This window comes from Gigantopelta aegis, chromosome 14 (genome assembly GCF_016097555.1).
Source record: "Gigantopelta aegis isolate Gae_Host chromosome 14, Gae_host_genome, whole genome shotgun sequence".
NCBI classification, from domain to species: Eukaryota; Metazoa; Mollusca; class Gastropoda; order Neomphalida; family Peltospiridae; genus Gigantopelta; species Gigantopelta aegis.
Genome location: NC_054712.1, coordinates 16,680,698 through 16,697,619, shown reverse-complemented (window position 1 = coordinate 16,697,619; position 16,922 = coordinate 16,680,698). Strand labels below are relative to the sequence as shown.

The 16,922-nt window shown below is 38.8% G+C and overlaps 1 protein-coding gene across 3 annotated transcripts in view; it reads right to left on the bottom strand.

The window, feature by feature from the left end:
- LOC121389559 (calbindin-32-like) overlaps positions 1 to 16,922 on the bottom strand; it is a 160,570-nt gene that overhangs the window by 18,140 nt on the left and 125,508 nt on the right. Inside the window, exons 7-11 of one of the 3 annotated variants that reach the window (XM_041521231.1) lie at positions 15,211 to 15,266; positions 12,252 to 12,297; positions 7,628 to 7,684; positions 6,056 to 6,127; positions 1 to 79 (exon numbers count right to left, since the gene is read on the bottom strand). The exon at positions 1 to 79 is cut by the window's left edge and continues 72 nt beyond it. In XM_041521231.1, coding sequence (XP_041377165.1) covers positions 1 to 79; positions 6,056 to 6,127; positions 7,628 to 7,684; positions 12,252 to 12,297; positions 15,211 to 15,266 — 310 coding nt within the window. The remainder of the gene's footprint in view (positions 80 to 6,055; positions 6,128 to 7,627; positions 7,685 to 12,251; positions 12,298 to 15,210; positions 15,267 to 16,922) is intronic. The other 2 variants (XM_041521232.1, XM_041521230.1) reach the window with 2 other exon arrangements.

Genomic DNA, 16,922 nt, shown 5'->3' with positions numbered 1-16,922 from the left:
TAATTTTACCGTCGTTATTTAAGTCACAACGCCCGAGCAGAATTTGTTTGCATTCATCGAGGTCGTCTGCGTCAAAATCCTACAAAAACAAAACAAAATTGGTTCGTCTGCTACAAAACAAAGTATGTACGTACGTCTACAACATACAGTCGAACAGAACGGTCTGTCGGTATGTTAATAACACAAAAAGAAAAAAACTGTTTGTCGGTTTGTCAACACAGAAAGAAAAACTATTTGTTGGTATGTCAACAACACAGAAAGAAAAACTGTTTGTCGGTTTGTCAACAACACAGAAAGTGAAACTGTTTGTCGGTATGTCAACAACACAGAAAGTGAAACTGTTTGTCGGTATGTCAACAACACAGAAAGAAAAACTGTTTGCCGGTATGTCAACAACACAGAAAGTGAAACTGTTTGTCGGTATGTCAACAACACAGAAAGAGAAACTCTTTGTCGGTATGTGAACAACACAGAAAGTGAAACTGTTTGTCGGTATGTCAACAACACAGAAAGAAAAACTGTTTGTTGGTATGTCAACAACACATAAAATGAAACTTTTTGTCGGTATATCAACAACACAGAAAGAGAAATTGTTTGTCGGTATGTCAACAACACAGAAAGAAAAACTGTTTGTCGGTTTGTCAACAACACCGAAAGTGAAACTGTTTGTCGGTATGTCAACAACACAGAAAGAGAAACTCTTTGTCAGTATGTCAACAACACAGAAAATGAAACTGTTTGTCGGTATGTCAACAACACAGAAAGAAAAAATGTTTGTTGGTATGTCAACAACACAGAAAATGAAACTGTTTGTCGGTATGTCAACAACACAGAAAGAGAAATTGTTTGTCGGTATGTCAACAACACAGAAACTGAAATTGTTTGTCGGTATGTCAACAACACAGAAAGAAAAAAACTTTTTGTTGGTATGTCAACAAACAGAAAGAGAAACTGTTTGTCGGTATGTCGACAACACAGAAAGAAAAACTGTTTGTCGGTACGTCAACAACACACAGAGAGAAACTGTTGGTCGGTATGTCAACAGCATAAAAACAAAAACAATTGTTTGTTGAATCAGTAGCACAAAAATAAAAACAGTTGTTTTTCGGCATGTCAATACCATAGTATCAAAACCAACTCTATGTCGATACGTCAACAGCGAAGGAAAAACATTGTTTTGGTACGTCAACATAGAATAAAAAATAATTCGCTGTTGGCACGTCAACAAAACAGAATCAAAATCAATTGTTTGTTTGTTTGTTTACATAATTATTTGTTGGCGCGTCCACAACATATAATCTAACCAATTGTCTGTATGTACGTCAACAAAATCAAATCAAACAGAGTGTTTGTTGGCATGTCAACAACACAGAAAAAACCCAGTTGTTTGTTCGTATGTCAACAGGATAGAATCCAAACAAATTGTCTGTTGGTATGTCAACAGCATAGAAACAAAAACAATTGTTTGTAGGTACGTCAATAGTATAGTATGAAACACAAAGCAATTGTTTGTTGTGTCAAAACACAGAATCTGAAAGAAGTGTTGATTGATGTGTCATCAACACAGAAACGAAATCAATTGTTTAAACATTTAAATAAACAAGAGTACCGGTGAGGTACATGATACGCCCATCAGAAGTTTGATTGAAAACCATATTTATATTCATGAATATGTTACAGGTATGATTCAAGTATAATTATGTGAAATGTTTGCAATGGGATGGATGAACAGTTTGTTTGGGACCAACCACCATCCCAAATTGTTCCAACATGTGAGGTTTGATGGTCCTGTATGCATCTGTATGCAAGATATGGTCGATATGGTACGAACAAGGATTTACTGTTATGTGCAATAGACCGTGAAAAGTAGGTCACAGTGACCTAGTAATAGTACGCGACAAACCGCCATCCCAAGTTGTTCCTACATGTAAGGTTTGATGGTTCTGCATGCATCTGTATGCAAGATCCGCACAAGAAAACGTTAACAGACGGACGCACGGACGGACGGACAACGCCATACCATAATACGACCCATCGTAGATGGACGTATAAAAGCAACTGTTTGTGTCCCTAAAGTATGATAGTCTAAAATAAAGATTTCTTTGTACATGTAGTCGAAAAACATTTTGCACATAATTAGAACAGAGTAGAAAACATTTGCTCCTCAGTAGCAAAATCGAAATTGTTTGTATGTCAGTCTTAAAATATCGTTTTGTTTAACGACATCACTAGATCACACTTCTACTCGGGGTCAAACATTCTTTCAGTAGCAGCAATGGATATTTTATATGTATTTTCTCAGACAGGACATCACATACCATGGTATTTGGTATAGGCCTACCAGTCGAGGGGCACCTGTTTAGACGGGGCTAATATTAATATAACAAAAGTAAAGTTTGTTTTATTTAACAACGCCACCTAGGCAGCAAGGGATTTTTTATTTGCGCTTCCCACAGGCAGGATAGCACAAACCATGGCCTTTGTTGAACCAGTTATGGATCACTGGTCGGTGCAAGTGGTTTACACCTACCCATTGATCCTTGCGGAGCACTCACTCAGAGTTTGGAGTCAGTATCTGGATTAAAAATCCCATACCTCGACTGGGATCCGAACCCAGTACCTACCAGCCTGTAGACCGATGGCCTAACCCCGACGCCACAGAGGCCGGTCTAATATTAATAAGACAAGATGAAAACCAACTGCGTGTACATGGGTGTCGGAGACGTTATCTGTACCCCTATTAAGTAGAGTGTGGTGTCTCCACATCGAACATTGTCTGTTTTGTTTAACGACACCACTAGAGCACATTGATTAATTAATCATCGGCTATTGGATGTTAACATTTGGTAATTCTGATATGTAGTCATCAGAGGAAACTCGCTACATTTTTGTTTTAATGCAGAAGGGGATCTTTTATATGCACTTTCCTTCAGATAGGATAGCACATACCACGGCCTTTGATATACCAGTCGTGGTGCACTGGCTGGAACGAGAAATAGCCCAATGGGCCCACCGACGAGGTACGATCCCAAACAGACCGCGCATTAAGCGAGCGCTTTACCACTGGGCTACGCCCCGCCCCTTTCCACGTCGAGTATATGTAGTTATAAACAATTGTTCTTACACCAGAAACATGCATAGGGGTTGAAAACAAGTCTTTATCTCCATGTACAAACATGAGTGGGGGATGGGTGTTCAATATAAAACTGTTATGTAATTAATATACGAAATACAATATTTTACATAATAAACATTCTTGCGTTATGGTTGCCGCGAAAACAAAAATGGCAGATGAAAAGTACAAAATTTACACACAGATACCCCCATCTAAATTGTTTTATATTAAAAAAAAATGTGTGTGTGTGTGTGTGTGTGTGTGTGTGTGTGTGTGTGTGTGTGTTGTGTTGTGTGTTGTGTGCTTACGTGTATGTTCAGACGTGTGCACAGGACAGCGTGCTTAAACCTTAATGGGATATATAAGCACAAACTAGGCGTGAGTTTGACCAAAGGTTTGATATAAACCACAACAGCGATACTAATGCAGAGTGAGATATACTAAAAGCAACAATTGTAATTCCCAGTATATGATGAAGGTAAGGACATCTTAATTATATTATTTAATGTTTGTTTTTATTTCTTGGTTATTTCGGGGGGGGGGGAGGGTAGGGGGTTGGTGTGTTTTTGTTTTGTGTGTATGGGTGTTGTTGGGTTTTTTTTTGGGGGGTTGGGGGGGGGGTGATGTTTTGTCTTTGTTTTATTTTTTTTTTTTTTTTAAATGAGAAAACATAATATTATTATGACGCTCTATCCGACTTAAAATAATTAAATAATGCTTCACGTACTGAAATCAAATGCCCATCATGAACACAGTTCGTGATCAGAGCCGGTTTAAGCATCCACGGGGCCTATAGCACAAATATTAGCGGGACCCCCTCCCCAGGATACATATTTTGCAACCCTCTCGGGGAGAAGTGAAAAATGACATTGGGAAACTAAATGTATTCATCACCGCGGGGGACCCCTGAAGCGCGGGCCAAGTAGCACATTGCTACATGTGCTACTAGGATACACCGGCTCTGTTCGTGATGTACGAGAGGTGCTACTAAACTACGTATAAAAAGTAATTTATCTTTATTAGAGTCACTTCAGACGTTGGTGAAGAATACCATGAATGGAGATAACGACGGCTGGACTTGCTGGTGTGTGTCGGGGGAGGGGGGGGGGGGGATTGGACGTCAGTGGTAGGTGTAGTGGCGTAGGTAGTGCGTAGGCGGTTTCGGTAGTAGGGTTGCATAATGAGTATTCTGACCTCTCATTCCCTTCACCCCACTCCCCCCACCTCCTATTCGGTTGGTCACACCTAAGTTCTGAATAGGATTGGTGTTATTCTTAACTAAATAACTAATCTTCCCTGTGAGACCTGGGTGTAACCTCATTATCCTAACCTCCAAGGGTTAAACATTTAAATGATAAATTTAATTTTTTGATTGTAAGTAAGTTTTTGGAATGAATGAATGAATGAATGAATGAATGAATGTTTAACGACACCCCACACGAAAAATTTCGGCTATTGGGTGTCAAACTATTAATGCAAATTTAAAGTGATGATCAACATCAATATTCAAGACTTAAACGTAGTGTAAAGAGTTTGTGCAAAAAAACCTGCTCACAAACATTCAAAACTTCAATTTTGTTCGCCATTCTCAAAGAGAATTACTTGCACCACGGTGAGATTAGTTTTTGGCCTGCTCTATAATTTTATTTTTATTTTATTACTTAATGAGTACTGGAATAATTATTTTAGACTGGCGCTTTAAAACAAAATTAAATTTGTCCCCTTTCCCTGTTTTTTGTTAATATCAAAATTGCCACACCTAAGTAATTTCTGCCCCGGATCAGGCCCCTGGCCCTGCCAGAGACTGGACCCAGGATAGACATGGCCGACACCCTAGTGATGTGGGGGCTGCTGAAGTACTTACAAATAAGTATATACTGAGAGGCTTAAATAACGCAATGGGTATTTCGTTGAATAATCTCTTATAGAAATGTCAAATCACATATATTAAGCATGCGGACAAATAACATATTGGTAATAATTGTAAGTGAAAGAGGATTTTGTTCAAATCATAATATATAGTGAATTTTCAGCAAAAAGCATAATTGGTGTGTTTATTACAACAATACAGCATTGCATATGAAAATCCTTTTGCATGTGCATTGCCTGCTCTCGTCTACCTATAAAATCAACAATTTTTGTGTGGACCAGAAGGAATGCTAAAGTACTGGAAATATTCCGATTCTATTTTTTTTTTTTTTTTTTTTTTTTTTTTTTTTTTTTTTGTTAAGGGTGGGGTGGGTTGGGTGGGGGCCTTTCAGTAAACAGTATAGACAAATGGGATATATTATAAACTAACTAGCTTTGTATCAAAACGAAACTAACAACACAGTACTGACATCAGATACCAAAACCAGTTTCGTCTTAATCACTATTTTTAAACACCATCACCAATAATCACCAATCACCAGTAATCAATCTAACTACAGTCTCAAGACTAAAGAATTAAAGCGCTGGGTACTAAGGAAGACTAAACGTACGTTTTCACGGTGCAACTTTCAGTAACGATTTGTTCCAAGTACAATATAACATTATGTAGCTCTTTCAATGATTTTATTTCAGACCACAATTTGTGAAGAGTAACAAAATACTTATAGTCCGTCCCACAGGGAACGCCTTTTTCATACTATGCAATTTACTACCAGTTATTTATTTCTTAGCAGATTGTTTTCCAAATTGCACACAAAAATAGTATGTGTTTATTATTTTCAAAACGCTTTTACTTTGGTTTTATGTCAAACCAAACTGAAATTATTTACACAAAAAACAACAACAAAAAACCCAACAACATTTGTGTAGGGACGGACTATAATCATATGGCCGATGACTGACTATCAGTTCTATAGCCAATCAAACCCCGTGTTACAGATCGTTACTGTAAGTAGCAATGTGACAATACACCACACTAAAGGCTGTTTTAGACTAAACTAATACACGAACCTCTTGGACCAGTTCCATAAGATCCTTCAAGAACCCATGCAGTTCCTCGTCTTCTATATAGTCATTGTGGTCCTGTAACACATGTAGAGGAGAGAAAAGAAAATGATTTTATTTTATTTTATGACACATCAGCACAATTTAAACTATCATATTAATCGAATCTATCATCGTTGTGAGGTACAGATAGGCAAATCCAACCAAAAAGACAAAATGTTGGGATCTTTTTTTTTTTTCTTTTTTTTCGTTGGTGGGGGTTTAGCTGTGGCTTTTTTTTTTTTGGGGGGGGGGGTTTTTTTTTTTTTTTTTTTTTTGTTTTTTTTTGTTTTGTTTGTTTGTTGTTTGTTGTTGTTGTTGTTTGTTTTTTTTGTTGTTTTGTTTTTTTTTTTTTTTTTTTGGGGGGGGGGGGGGTGTTGTTGTGAGTTTGTTTCTTTTTTGTTTTTGTTTTATTTTAGGGGTTTTTTCTTCCGTGAGTTTCAATTGTCTTACCTATACCTCACAACGGTGACTGATTCAAGTACATATCCACTTAATTACAAAAACAAAACATTTGTAAACTAAAGGTAATCTTTCTTTCTTGACCCATTGTAATCGTTGCATCTACAAACTCATTTAACCCATACCCGCCATAGACAGTCCCCAATCGTAAAAAGACAAAAACATTAACGACTAAACCATAAAGTTAAAAATTCATATCATTAAAATATGAATTGGAAACTTTGCAAATAAATCGAGTTATCTGCACTGAAAAGTAGTCCCATTACTGCGTATGTAGAAAACGTGAAGCTAAAGTGTCAGACAGCTTTATCTACTAGCCCCGTGGACAGTAGACAAGAAAATAGAGCCTATTACACGGGAGCGAATATCATACGAAATGTATTCAAAGAGCTTGGCGACTGTTTAATTCCCCAAGCGCGAGTAAAGGGAATAACACAAATACTTGAACAGGCTCCATACATTTTGTATGCCACTTACGCACAAGGCTTCTGAGAGAATTTTTTTTTTTGAAAATTGCTTAACCCAGGACCGTACCCTCCGGGAGGGGGGGGGGGGGGGGGGGGGGAGTTTTTCCCCCTGAGAATCTCACTTTTTGTCTCTTTTTTTACTCCAGAAAATAGCATACATATCTCGATTGTTGTTACATATATAACGAAATAATGAATGAATGGATGAGTGACTGAATCAATGAATGAAAACTAAACTTTCGAGCAATTCCATATGCTCTCCATTCCTATATATTTATAACATCTTCAAAATAGGTTTGTCTACATTTAACGACGTCAGGATTTTATTTTTTCAAATTCACACAAAGATCAGGCACGACGGAGTTAGGGGTGGGGTGGGGTGGAGTGGCGGTTGCCAATAATTTTTAATCAAAAATATTATTGGTAATAAATCTTAAGGCAGAGATAAACTTTACTTCAAAAATGCAGGGAATTGCATTTCAGGACATCTAGTGTTCAACATTTTACGGGGCAGCATACCCCCGAAACCCCTAGAAACTTTGTTTTGGGCCCTCGATGTCAGTCAGCCCCCCTCCCCCCGTGCCTGAAGATGTTGGAGAAGAAATCTTACCCTGTCGTAAAGGTTAAACACCCGTTCAATATCGTCTCGGTTCAGCTTGTTGGCACTCTGCAATAACAAGAATATGTCTAGAAAAATATATAGCAGACGACATGACAAATCGCACTTACTCTTTCATCAATAATTATCTGTATGGGTGCACTAGGATAATGAGGTCAAATTGGTGAAGAACAAATAAACAAAAGTGAAAAAACCCAAGAATTTCGAAAAGTTTTTCTCTGATTTATATATATATATATATATATATATATATATATATATATATATATATATATATATATATATATATATATATATATATATTGTATTACGTCATACAGCAGCAGGCTTTCGTGCCGAGATGGAGCGTAGAAAATATATTATACAAAAGCTGGTAGAAAATATGATTTCTCTCATCCTCAAGTATATCAGACAGAGCTACCCCATGAAAGAAAGCTACGTAAGAAAAATTTGTTTCTTTCATGGGATAGATCTGTCCCAAATACCTGAGGATGAGAGAAAGAAAAAGTACACCCTCCATGGTTTAAATTTCGACATTTCGAAAAAGTACACCCTCCATGGTTTAAAGGTCAACATTTCCATCACCTCGGGTGGAGTTTCTATCCCACATTTATGATGGAGTCTTATATTCCCCACTACATAATACTGACGTAGGATATCGGCCTATTCAGAATGCATTACATAGGACAGCACGTGCCACTCACTCTGACATTCCAACTGTACATTATTAGCTGGAATGGGAAGAACAAATAATGGGTTTTCCCACATGGATAGACACTGCATCCTAATGTGACTCGTCTGGGCGCTCAAACCACTTATCTCCATGAGTGTGAAACAAAGCAATGCTAACGTAATTAAAAGATGACGTCAATCTGAGCGAAACGTGAAGCAACAACAATAAAATAAACATTCCATTTGTTCCAGTCACAGACAACGGGATGCTGTCAAACGCACGGTTCTGAAATGTCCACAGATGGATCCGTTACCACGGCAACGACACACGAAGAGTGGTTGTTTGTAGTTTTTAAACATGACTGGCACCATAACATTTTGCATCTTTTATGAACGGTGTACTTGTTTTCACTCCGCTTGAAAGTGGGAAGATAGTAAGAAAGACGTATGGGTGAACCCTAGTTGAATCTAGGACTTGTGTCATCACAGTAGCAGTTACATAGGTCGGTTCTAGACAGATATGTAGACACACAGACAGACACACACACAGACATACATACACACACACACACACACACACACACACACACACACACACACACACACATACATACACACACACACACACACACACACACACACACACAGACAGACAGGCAGGCAGGCAGGCAGGCAGACAGACAGACAGACAGACAGACAGACAGACAGACAGACAGACAGACAGACAGACAGACATACACACACACACACACAGACAGCCAGACAGACAGACTCATTCTTTATTTACGTCTCCCCTTTTGTACAGATCAACAATAATAACAGGCAAAGAGCTGGGGGAGGGGGGGGGGGGGGCAGGGGGCTGAGAGGCTTTAGCCCCTCCAATAATTCTGAATAAAAATATTATTGGTAGTAAATGTTAAGACAGATATGTATTTTACTTGTAGAATACAGGAAATTGCTTTTCAGGACAACTAGTTTTTAAAATTTTACGGTGGAGCATACCCCCGAACCCCCTCGAAAAACTTTGTTTTGCGCCCTCGATCTCAGTCAGGCCCCCACCCCAATGACTACATGCTTCCGCCATGCCTGAATAATACAATAATAGAGCAATAAAAGAACACAAGCCACTCCTATGGAGTTATGAGAGATTTTACAACTACTAAAAAAACACCTAGGTGGGACTAGATTCTAGGTGGTGTGTCTCACATTAAAACGAGGAGACCAATTTTCATTACAAAAAATGTTCTCGTAAAACGAGATATTAAAACTCCCATTAAGCAACATTGTCATGAACGCATAACAGTAATCCTTAGAGGACTGGCATATTCCCAAAACATCATTCGAATGAAACAATAGTAATAATACAGTAACCTTTCCTTTCCTCTGAATCGACAGGATGATTTAAATTTCGAAACAGGAGGATTTAAATTTCCCTAACGTCCCATAAATTAAAGACAGTACCATTACTATGTCAAGAAAAGTCCGTTTGTTTTATTTATGACACAACTAGAGATACTGAGTCGATGCTTTGCAACACCTAATAAGGCCAGCTTCTCGTCAAAGGTTTATATATACGATTTTAAACATCTGTTAATGCTAATTCAAAGAACTAATCACTCTTTGTTAAGTTTAGAAAAACAGTACAGTTCTTTGACACAGGATCATTCATGGAGCATTGGTTGGAACGGGGAAAACAGTGAGTCGGCTCACGGATACAATATATCGATGTAATAAATGAAATATCACTGCAACAATAGTTATGTTCAACACCTATGGTTGAGTCCCTGCAGACCTGCGTTTCAATTAGTCACAGAAATACCATTAGCGATCAGTCCCACTGATTCTCCATTAGACCATCATAACCCGCCTAGACTCTTAGTGACATACCCCCACCCCACTCCACCCCCCAACGATAAGACCTTGATTGTTAGCTTGTTTGAATCTCGGGGAGGGACGTAACCCGGTGGTAAAGCGCTCGCTTGATGCTCGTTCGGTTTGGGATCGATCCCCGTCGGTGGGCCCATTGGGCTATTTCTCATTCCAGCCAGCGCACCATGACTGGTATACTAAAGAACGCGGTATGTGCTCTCATGTCTGTGGGAAAGTGCATGTAAAAGATCGTTTACTCCTAATGAAAAATGAAACGAGTTTTCTCTGAGGACTACGAGTCATAATTATCAAATGTTTGACTTCAATAGCCGATGATTAATAAATCAATGTGCTCTAGTGGTGCCGTTAAACAAAAACAAACAAACTATTCAACACTTTTAAGTCGAACTCCAATTAAGTTCAAGTTTAACATGCTCATATCCACTGAAGGTTCAGGCATGTCCACCCTGGGCACAACCTCTGAACTCACTACTAACTGCGTCCAAGATGGAAGCAGGTACAACCTAAGGGGGGATTTTGACAGCGGAAAACAACATGCAGCTCCATTTTTTATCTTTTAATGAACCGTTCCAAAATGCGCCAAAATTCCTTCATGAAAATTGCGCCATATTTCCTTTTTGACTTAATCCTACGGGATATTCAAATTCAATAGCACCAAAACTACCCCCGCCCACCCCAACCCTTTTCCTGTCCAGGACGAAGGAGCCGGCCGAGACCGGCACCTGCGCCCATGACAGGCGTGCGCTACAACAGTTTACTTTGAATGTGCACGTAAAAGCCTATGACCTGACCTGACTTTACCGCGGAAAAGTTCCTGTGCATCATATAAATGTATAATGAATTGCATATAGTCTCAAAAATTCTGAAAATGACTGTGTATCAATTCTTTTCGATATTCCAGTGTTCTGTCAAGTGCACGTGCTATTCACCCTCTATTCCACAGCTTGCCTTGTGCGCATGTCCGGACGTGCTCCTGTTTGACGTAATTTTTCTTATCATTGGACGCAAAAGTATTTCATGACTTCTCAGCGATTGGTGTGCTTGAAGTTCGAATGGCATAAAACATTGCTGTTAGTCTTTGTGGTGTTCATTAGAGTTCATCAGAACACAATATAGTGTTCTTGAAAATGTTATCAACAGTTAGAAATCTGTATTTAGTGAGTATTTGGAATGACGTCACGTTTGCAAACTGTCTATACACTGAGATTTTAATAATGCACAGAAACGTTTTTTCGTGGGTATACTAATTTTGAAACGTCATTCCAAAATAAATGTAAGGGTTTTCTTTTACATTTATTATGACGCTGGGTTTGTTTGTTTTTTAGATAGGGCTATTCAAGTTATTATAAAATAATATGTATGTAGTTTCATTGTCTCACATTTTACAGCAAAGCGGGATTTTTGGGTTCTACTTTAAAAGCCTAAGTTAAAAATTTCAGCAACGTCTCCCGACTGTAATTGCATGGTATTTGATGGAACCGCCCCACCCCCCATCCCCATCATCATCCCCAAATAATGCAAAAGTTAATGAAAATGTATTATTTTAGTAAAGATAAGAAATGGTCGTTGTCTTTGGCTCTAGCGACCCATTGGGAGGAATTTACAATTAACATAAAAAAAAGAGTTTGTTTTGTTTAACGAGTACATTGATCATCAGTAATTGGATGTCAAGCATTTGGAAATCGTAATCAACTAAGAAAACCCGCTACATTTTTCCTAATGAAGCAAGGGATCTTTTATATGCACTTCTGACAGACAGGAAAGCACATACCACGGTCATTGACCAGTTGTGGTGCACTGGTTGAAACTAGAAAAAAAAAAAAAATCAGTTGAAAGGATTCACTAAGGTGGTTCGATCCTGCACCGCAAGCATCTCAGACGATCGTTCAACCGACTGAGCTAAATCCCGCCCCTTAACGAAAGAAAAAACTATTGCTACTGTTATTGAACGTAAATTGTTTTTCTGAGGGCGCTTTATTTCCCCAATGTATATTCGCTATTCCGTTTTCCCAACCTAATTATTGACTACAACATTGAATAGAAAATGTCTCACCTTGAAGATCGGCCGACACAGAAAATTTTCACGCACAGGCAACAGTCTGAAAATGAAAGAAAAAATAAATAAGAAAACAAATTCAAGTGTCCTTTAGGCTTTAGCCACATTCAAGAGGCGCGAAATATTACACCCCTACTCTGTATAATATCTGATATTTTATGTTTGCTGAAAATTTCAGTACATATTTAACATGTTACGTTTAAAATTATTATCATGGGGTGCCATACACTGACCCCCAATATTTGCCATTCCAACCATCAGAGGCCTTATTTTACATATCAGACGTTAGGTTGAGCAGCTTTCCAAACATATAAAATAATATAAAATGATTAATATCGAAAAAGTCTATTAAAACAGTATGGCGGCCATCTTGAAAAATGGCCACTATATTGAAAATTCAAATGGTTCATTCATTGGATGTGACGAACGCCCCATGGACATAATCTGTGCCAATGCTTCTATCATCATTTGAAAGATTCTCTCGGTTATCTGCTCTCCCAATAATGCTAAATTAGTAGTTGACTCTGTTTTGGGGAGGGAAGGGGGGGGGGGGGGGGAGCTACTTTGACACCCATATTTACCTCACCCATCACCAGAAGCCCGTTTACCAAAACCCTTTTTGTTAACATGTATGATGATGACATTGTTTGTTTTGTCTAACGACACCACTAGAGCACATTGATTTATTAATCATCGGCTATTGGATATGGTCAAACATATGGTCATTTTGACACAGTCATAGAGAGGAAACCCGCTACATTTTTCCATTAGTAGCAAGGGATCTTTTATATGCACCGTCTCACGGCCTTTGATATACCCGTCGTGGTGCACTGGCTGGATCGAGAAATAGCCCAATGGGCCCACCGACGGGGATCGACCCTAGACCGACCGCGCGTCAGGCGTGCGCTTTACCACTCGGATCCCTTTACCACTGGGCTACGTCCCGCCACTATATGATGATGAATACCAAAAGGCTGGGCCCGTATTTTCGAAGCCATCTTAGCCCTACGAAATCGTAAAACCATCGTAGGGTGTGACGTCACTACAGCACACGCCATAGTGACGTCATAGCTTACGATGATTTTACGATTTCGTAGGCTAAGATTGCTTCGAAAATACGGGCCCGGGTCTTCAAAATATTCTCTCTGGGTGGCACTTAGCTCTTTCTGAAGCCGGTCTATCAGTTGTTATATAATGTGCAATAATACAAAATCAGCTATAGTTCACAGGTCTGTTGATATCGCGGTTACCGGCCTCGGTGGCTTCGTGGTTAAGTCGTCGGACATAAGGCTGATAGGTACAGGGTTCGCAGCTCTGTACCGGCTCCCACCCAGGGCGAGTTTCAACGACTCAGTGGGTAGGTGTAAGACCACTACACCCTCTTCTCTCTCACTAACCACTAATAACTAACCCACTGTCCTGGACAAACAACCCAGATAGCTGAGGTGTGTGTACCCAGGACAGCGTGCTTGAACCTTAATTGGATAGAAGCACCAAAATAAAGTTGAACTGACCTGATATCGGGGTTATTGTTTGGCGAGGTTTAGATAACGGCGTAACAGCCGAGCTCGATTGAGCCTGATACATCGGTATCACGAACAGAGCCAAATAAATACGATATCAAAACATAGTAATTTTTTTCTTTGCACCCTTTTGTAGTTTTAAAGAGTAACTCCAATTTAAAAGGAAATATAGGATTTAAGGTGTTAACCTGTTGGTTGTTGATACTTGACAATGTGCAATGCATAAAGGTTTTAACTGCTTTGATTAAAGATGCATGTTCTAAGAAGTTTGAATGTATGTGAAATTTAAATCTAAATGTTTCATAGGTTAAAAATCTACCATGTTCATCCATTAAATCTTGAATAAATATAACTCCATTTTTAATATAGTTTTCATAACATATAGGTTTGTGGCCAATAGTTATTTTACTATTAAACCAAATATTAATTCTAATTATTTCATTTTTACATTCGGGAATTAGTTTTTGTTGAATTAGCCACCAACTATGTAAAACATTTTCCCAGAAAGAGTTACTTATTTTTTATTTTTTTTATTTTGATAAAATAATCCCCACACGTAATAAGTTTTTGCACAGATAATTTTGTAGTAACTTCAAAAAATGTTTTCCATTTTGCGTTAGTTGAAAATAGTCTGCTAATCCAGGTGGATTTTAAAGCTATCATAAAATTCAAGATATTTAGCATTTTAAGGCCACCATTTGAGTAACTTTAAAGGGTGTAAAGAAATGTATAATATTTTAAACAAATTGACAATAGTGCCAACTTCCCAAAGAAAATATTACAATTTAGGTTTCATACTATCATTACAGGAGTGGGAAAAAGTGTATAATTTACCATTTATATGTTTAAAAGATACAACTTTACAGTGGTTTCAATATAGAATTCTACATCGAATAATCACGACAAACACGTTCTTATATAAAATAAAATACATAGAATCAAATGTTTGCGATTTTTGTTATCGACAACCGGAAACATTGGAGCATTTGCTCCAAGACTGCTCTAAAGTCTTTCTTTTATGGAAGGAAATTGATACAGGTGCATGTGTAGGTCATTATTCTCTTACTTGATACCGGCCTCGGTGGCGTCGTGGCAGGCCATCGGTCTACAGGCTGGTAGGTACTGGGTTCAGATCCCAGTCGAGGCATGGGATTTTTAATCCAGATACCGACTCCAAACCCTGAGTGAGTGCTCCGCAAGGCTCAATGGGTAGGTGTAAACCACTTGCACCGACCAGTGATCCATAACTGGTTCAACAAAGGCCATGGTTTGTGCTATCCTGCCTGTGGGAAGCGCAAATAAAAGATCCCTTGCTGCTAATCGGAAGAGTAGCCCATGTATGGTCCTTAACCATATGTCTGACGCCATATAACCGTAAATAAAATGTGTTGAGTGCGTCGTTAAATAAAACATTTCTTTCTTTATTCACTTACTTCGCCATTTCGCTGATCTGCAGTTTGCCATCTTTGTTTCTGTCGAACAACTGCAACTAAAGAAACAAGCGACGTCAGAAACAAACTTCATTTAGAGTACAACAAATATGATCATATAGAATCAGTAAAAGAAACAGGAATATGCTCTGTTCTATCACTGCGAAACTGGGTGCTATTCCAATGGGTTGTGTTACAAAGTATTTTTAAAAAAAAAACCATGGTTGCAGACTAGTAATATGTGTTGTTTGAAGGCTGCTAACATATAACCGTTGATAACGCTTATCTCAGAGTTTATTAAACTGTACCTGTGTTTGTATTTTGCATTAGTAAATGATTTCTGTAATATTTCATTTATTTCAACTTATTTTCGTTATTATTATCCAATTAAGGTATAAGGGGAAATAGCTATCTGGGCTGTCTGTCCAGGACAGAGGTTAATTGTTAGTTGGTTAGTAGTTACTGAAAGAGAAGGGTGTAGTCTTACAACCCAAAAAACTCGCTCTGGGTTGGAAAACCTACCAAGTCCCCCCCTACGCCCCCCGGTGTAATATCATATTATATATTATTATTATTAAAATTATTAAAAAAAAATAGTAGCAAGAAAAACCCTACTGAAAAAACGTGTCTTAAACCCCCCCCCCACAAAAAAAAAAAACCCCACAACAAACAACAACACAACAAAACAACAAAAACACACACACACACAAAAAAAACCCCCACAAAAAAACAACAAGAACTAAACAAACAAACAAACAAACAAACAAAACAAACACCGTCTGGCAGTCGCTTAGCTAGATTATGGATTTGTCAAGACCATCTCACATTTCATTTGTACCTTAAGGTCAGCGAAAAGTGCAAAAGACGCAATTAACAGGTACGCGATATATTAGCACACATACGGGTAACAGATAACAGATCTTGCGGCTGGTTCTGAAATCGATTTTTTCACAATGGATCCCCAAGGGACTAATCAGTGACACCCAGGTCCATTACCGCCGCCCCAAGAAATCGATTAGAACCACGTGTCAACGTAATTGAAGTATACTGGCGCCTTTTCGTTAAATGTAATTTACAACCAAAGAAAAGACATTCAGTGATACATATATATATACAAATAGCCCGAGTACTAGCTCGCTTACAGTCAAGAGTACTCGGGCTGATATATAAGCTACCTTACTATAGCACAAAAAGGTGAATTGCTTTCAAAATATGACAAAAATTTAATTTCACTTCGAGTCAAACCAAAGTTTGCAACTATGCTGTTCACACATGCAGTGGTGTAGCATGGGTTGCCAGCGCCCGGGGGCAAGGCCAGTATTGCGCCCCCTAACTAGAGGACCGTTAGCACTCCCCGAGTCCCTTCCACCAGTCCAGAATTTTGCGCCCAGAGCAACCCCCACGGTGGCTCCGCCCACACTACGCCACTGCAAATATGTCATGTACAAAAACACGAACCAGCGGAGTGTATTTGAAAGTGAGGGGGGACTGTTGGTTCGATGGTCGGGGGCGGGTCGGTTGGTTGGATGAAAATACATATATTTGGAGGCTTAAACCTGATAATGGGGTTTCGGGTCATTCTCCCCAAGGGAAACTAAAATGAATTTCAAGTGTTACGGTACGGCATTTCAAGCTTTTTGAGCATAGTGACAGGGGAAAATGTGGGTATGGAAACCGCATTCAGCCCCACCCCCACTTCCCGTTCCAAGGCCCAT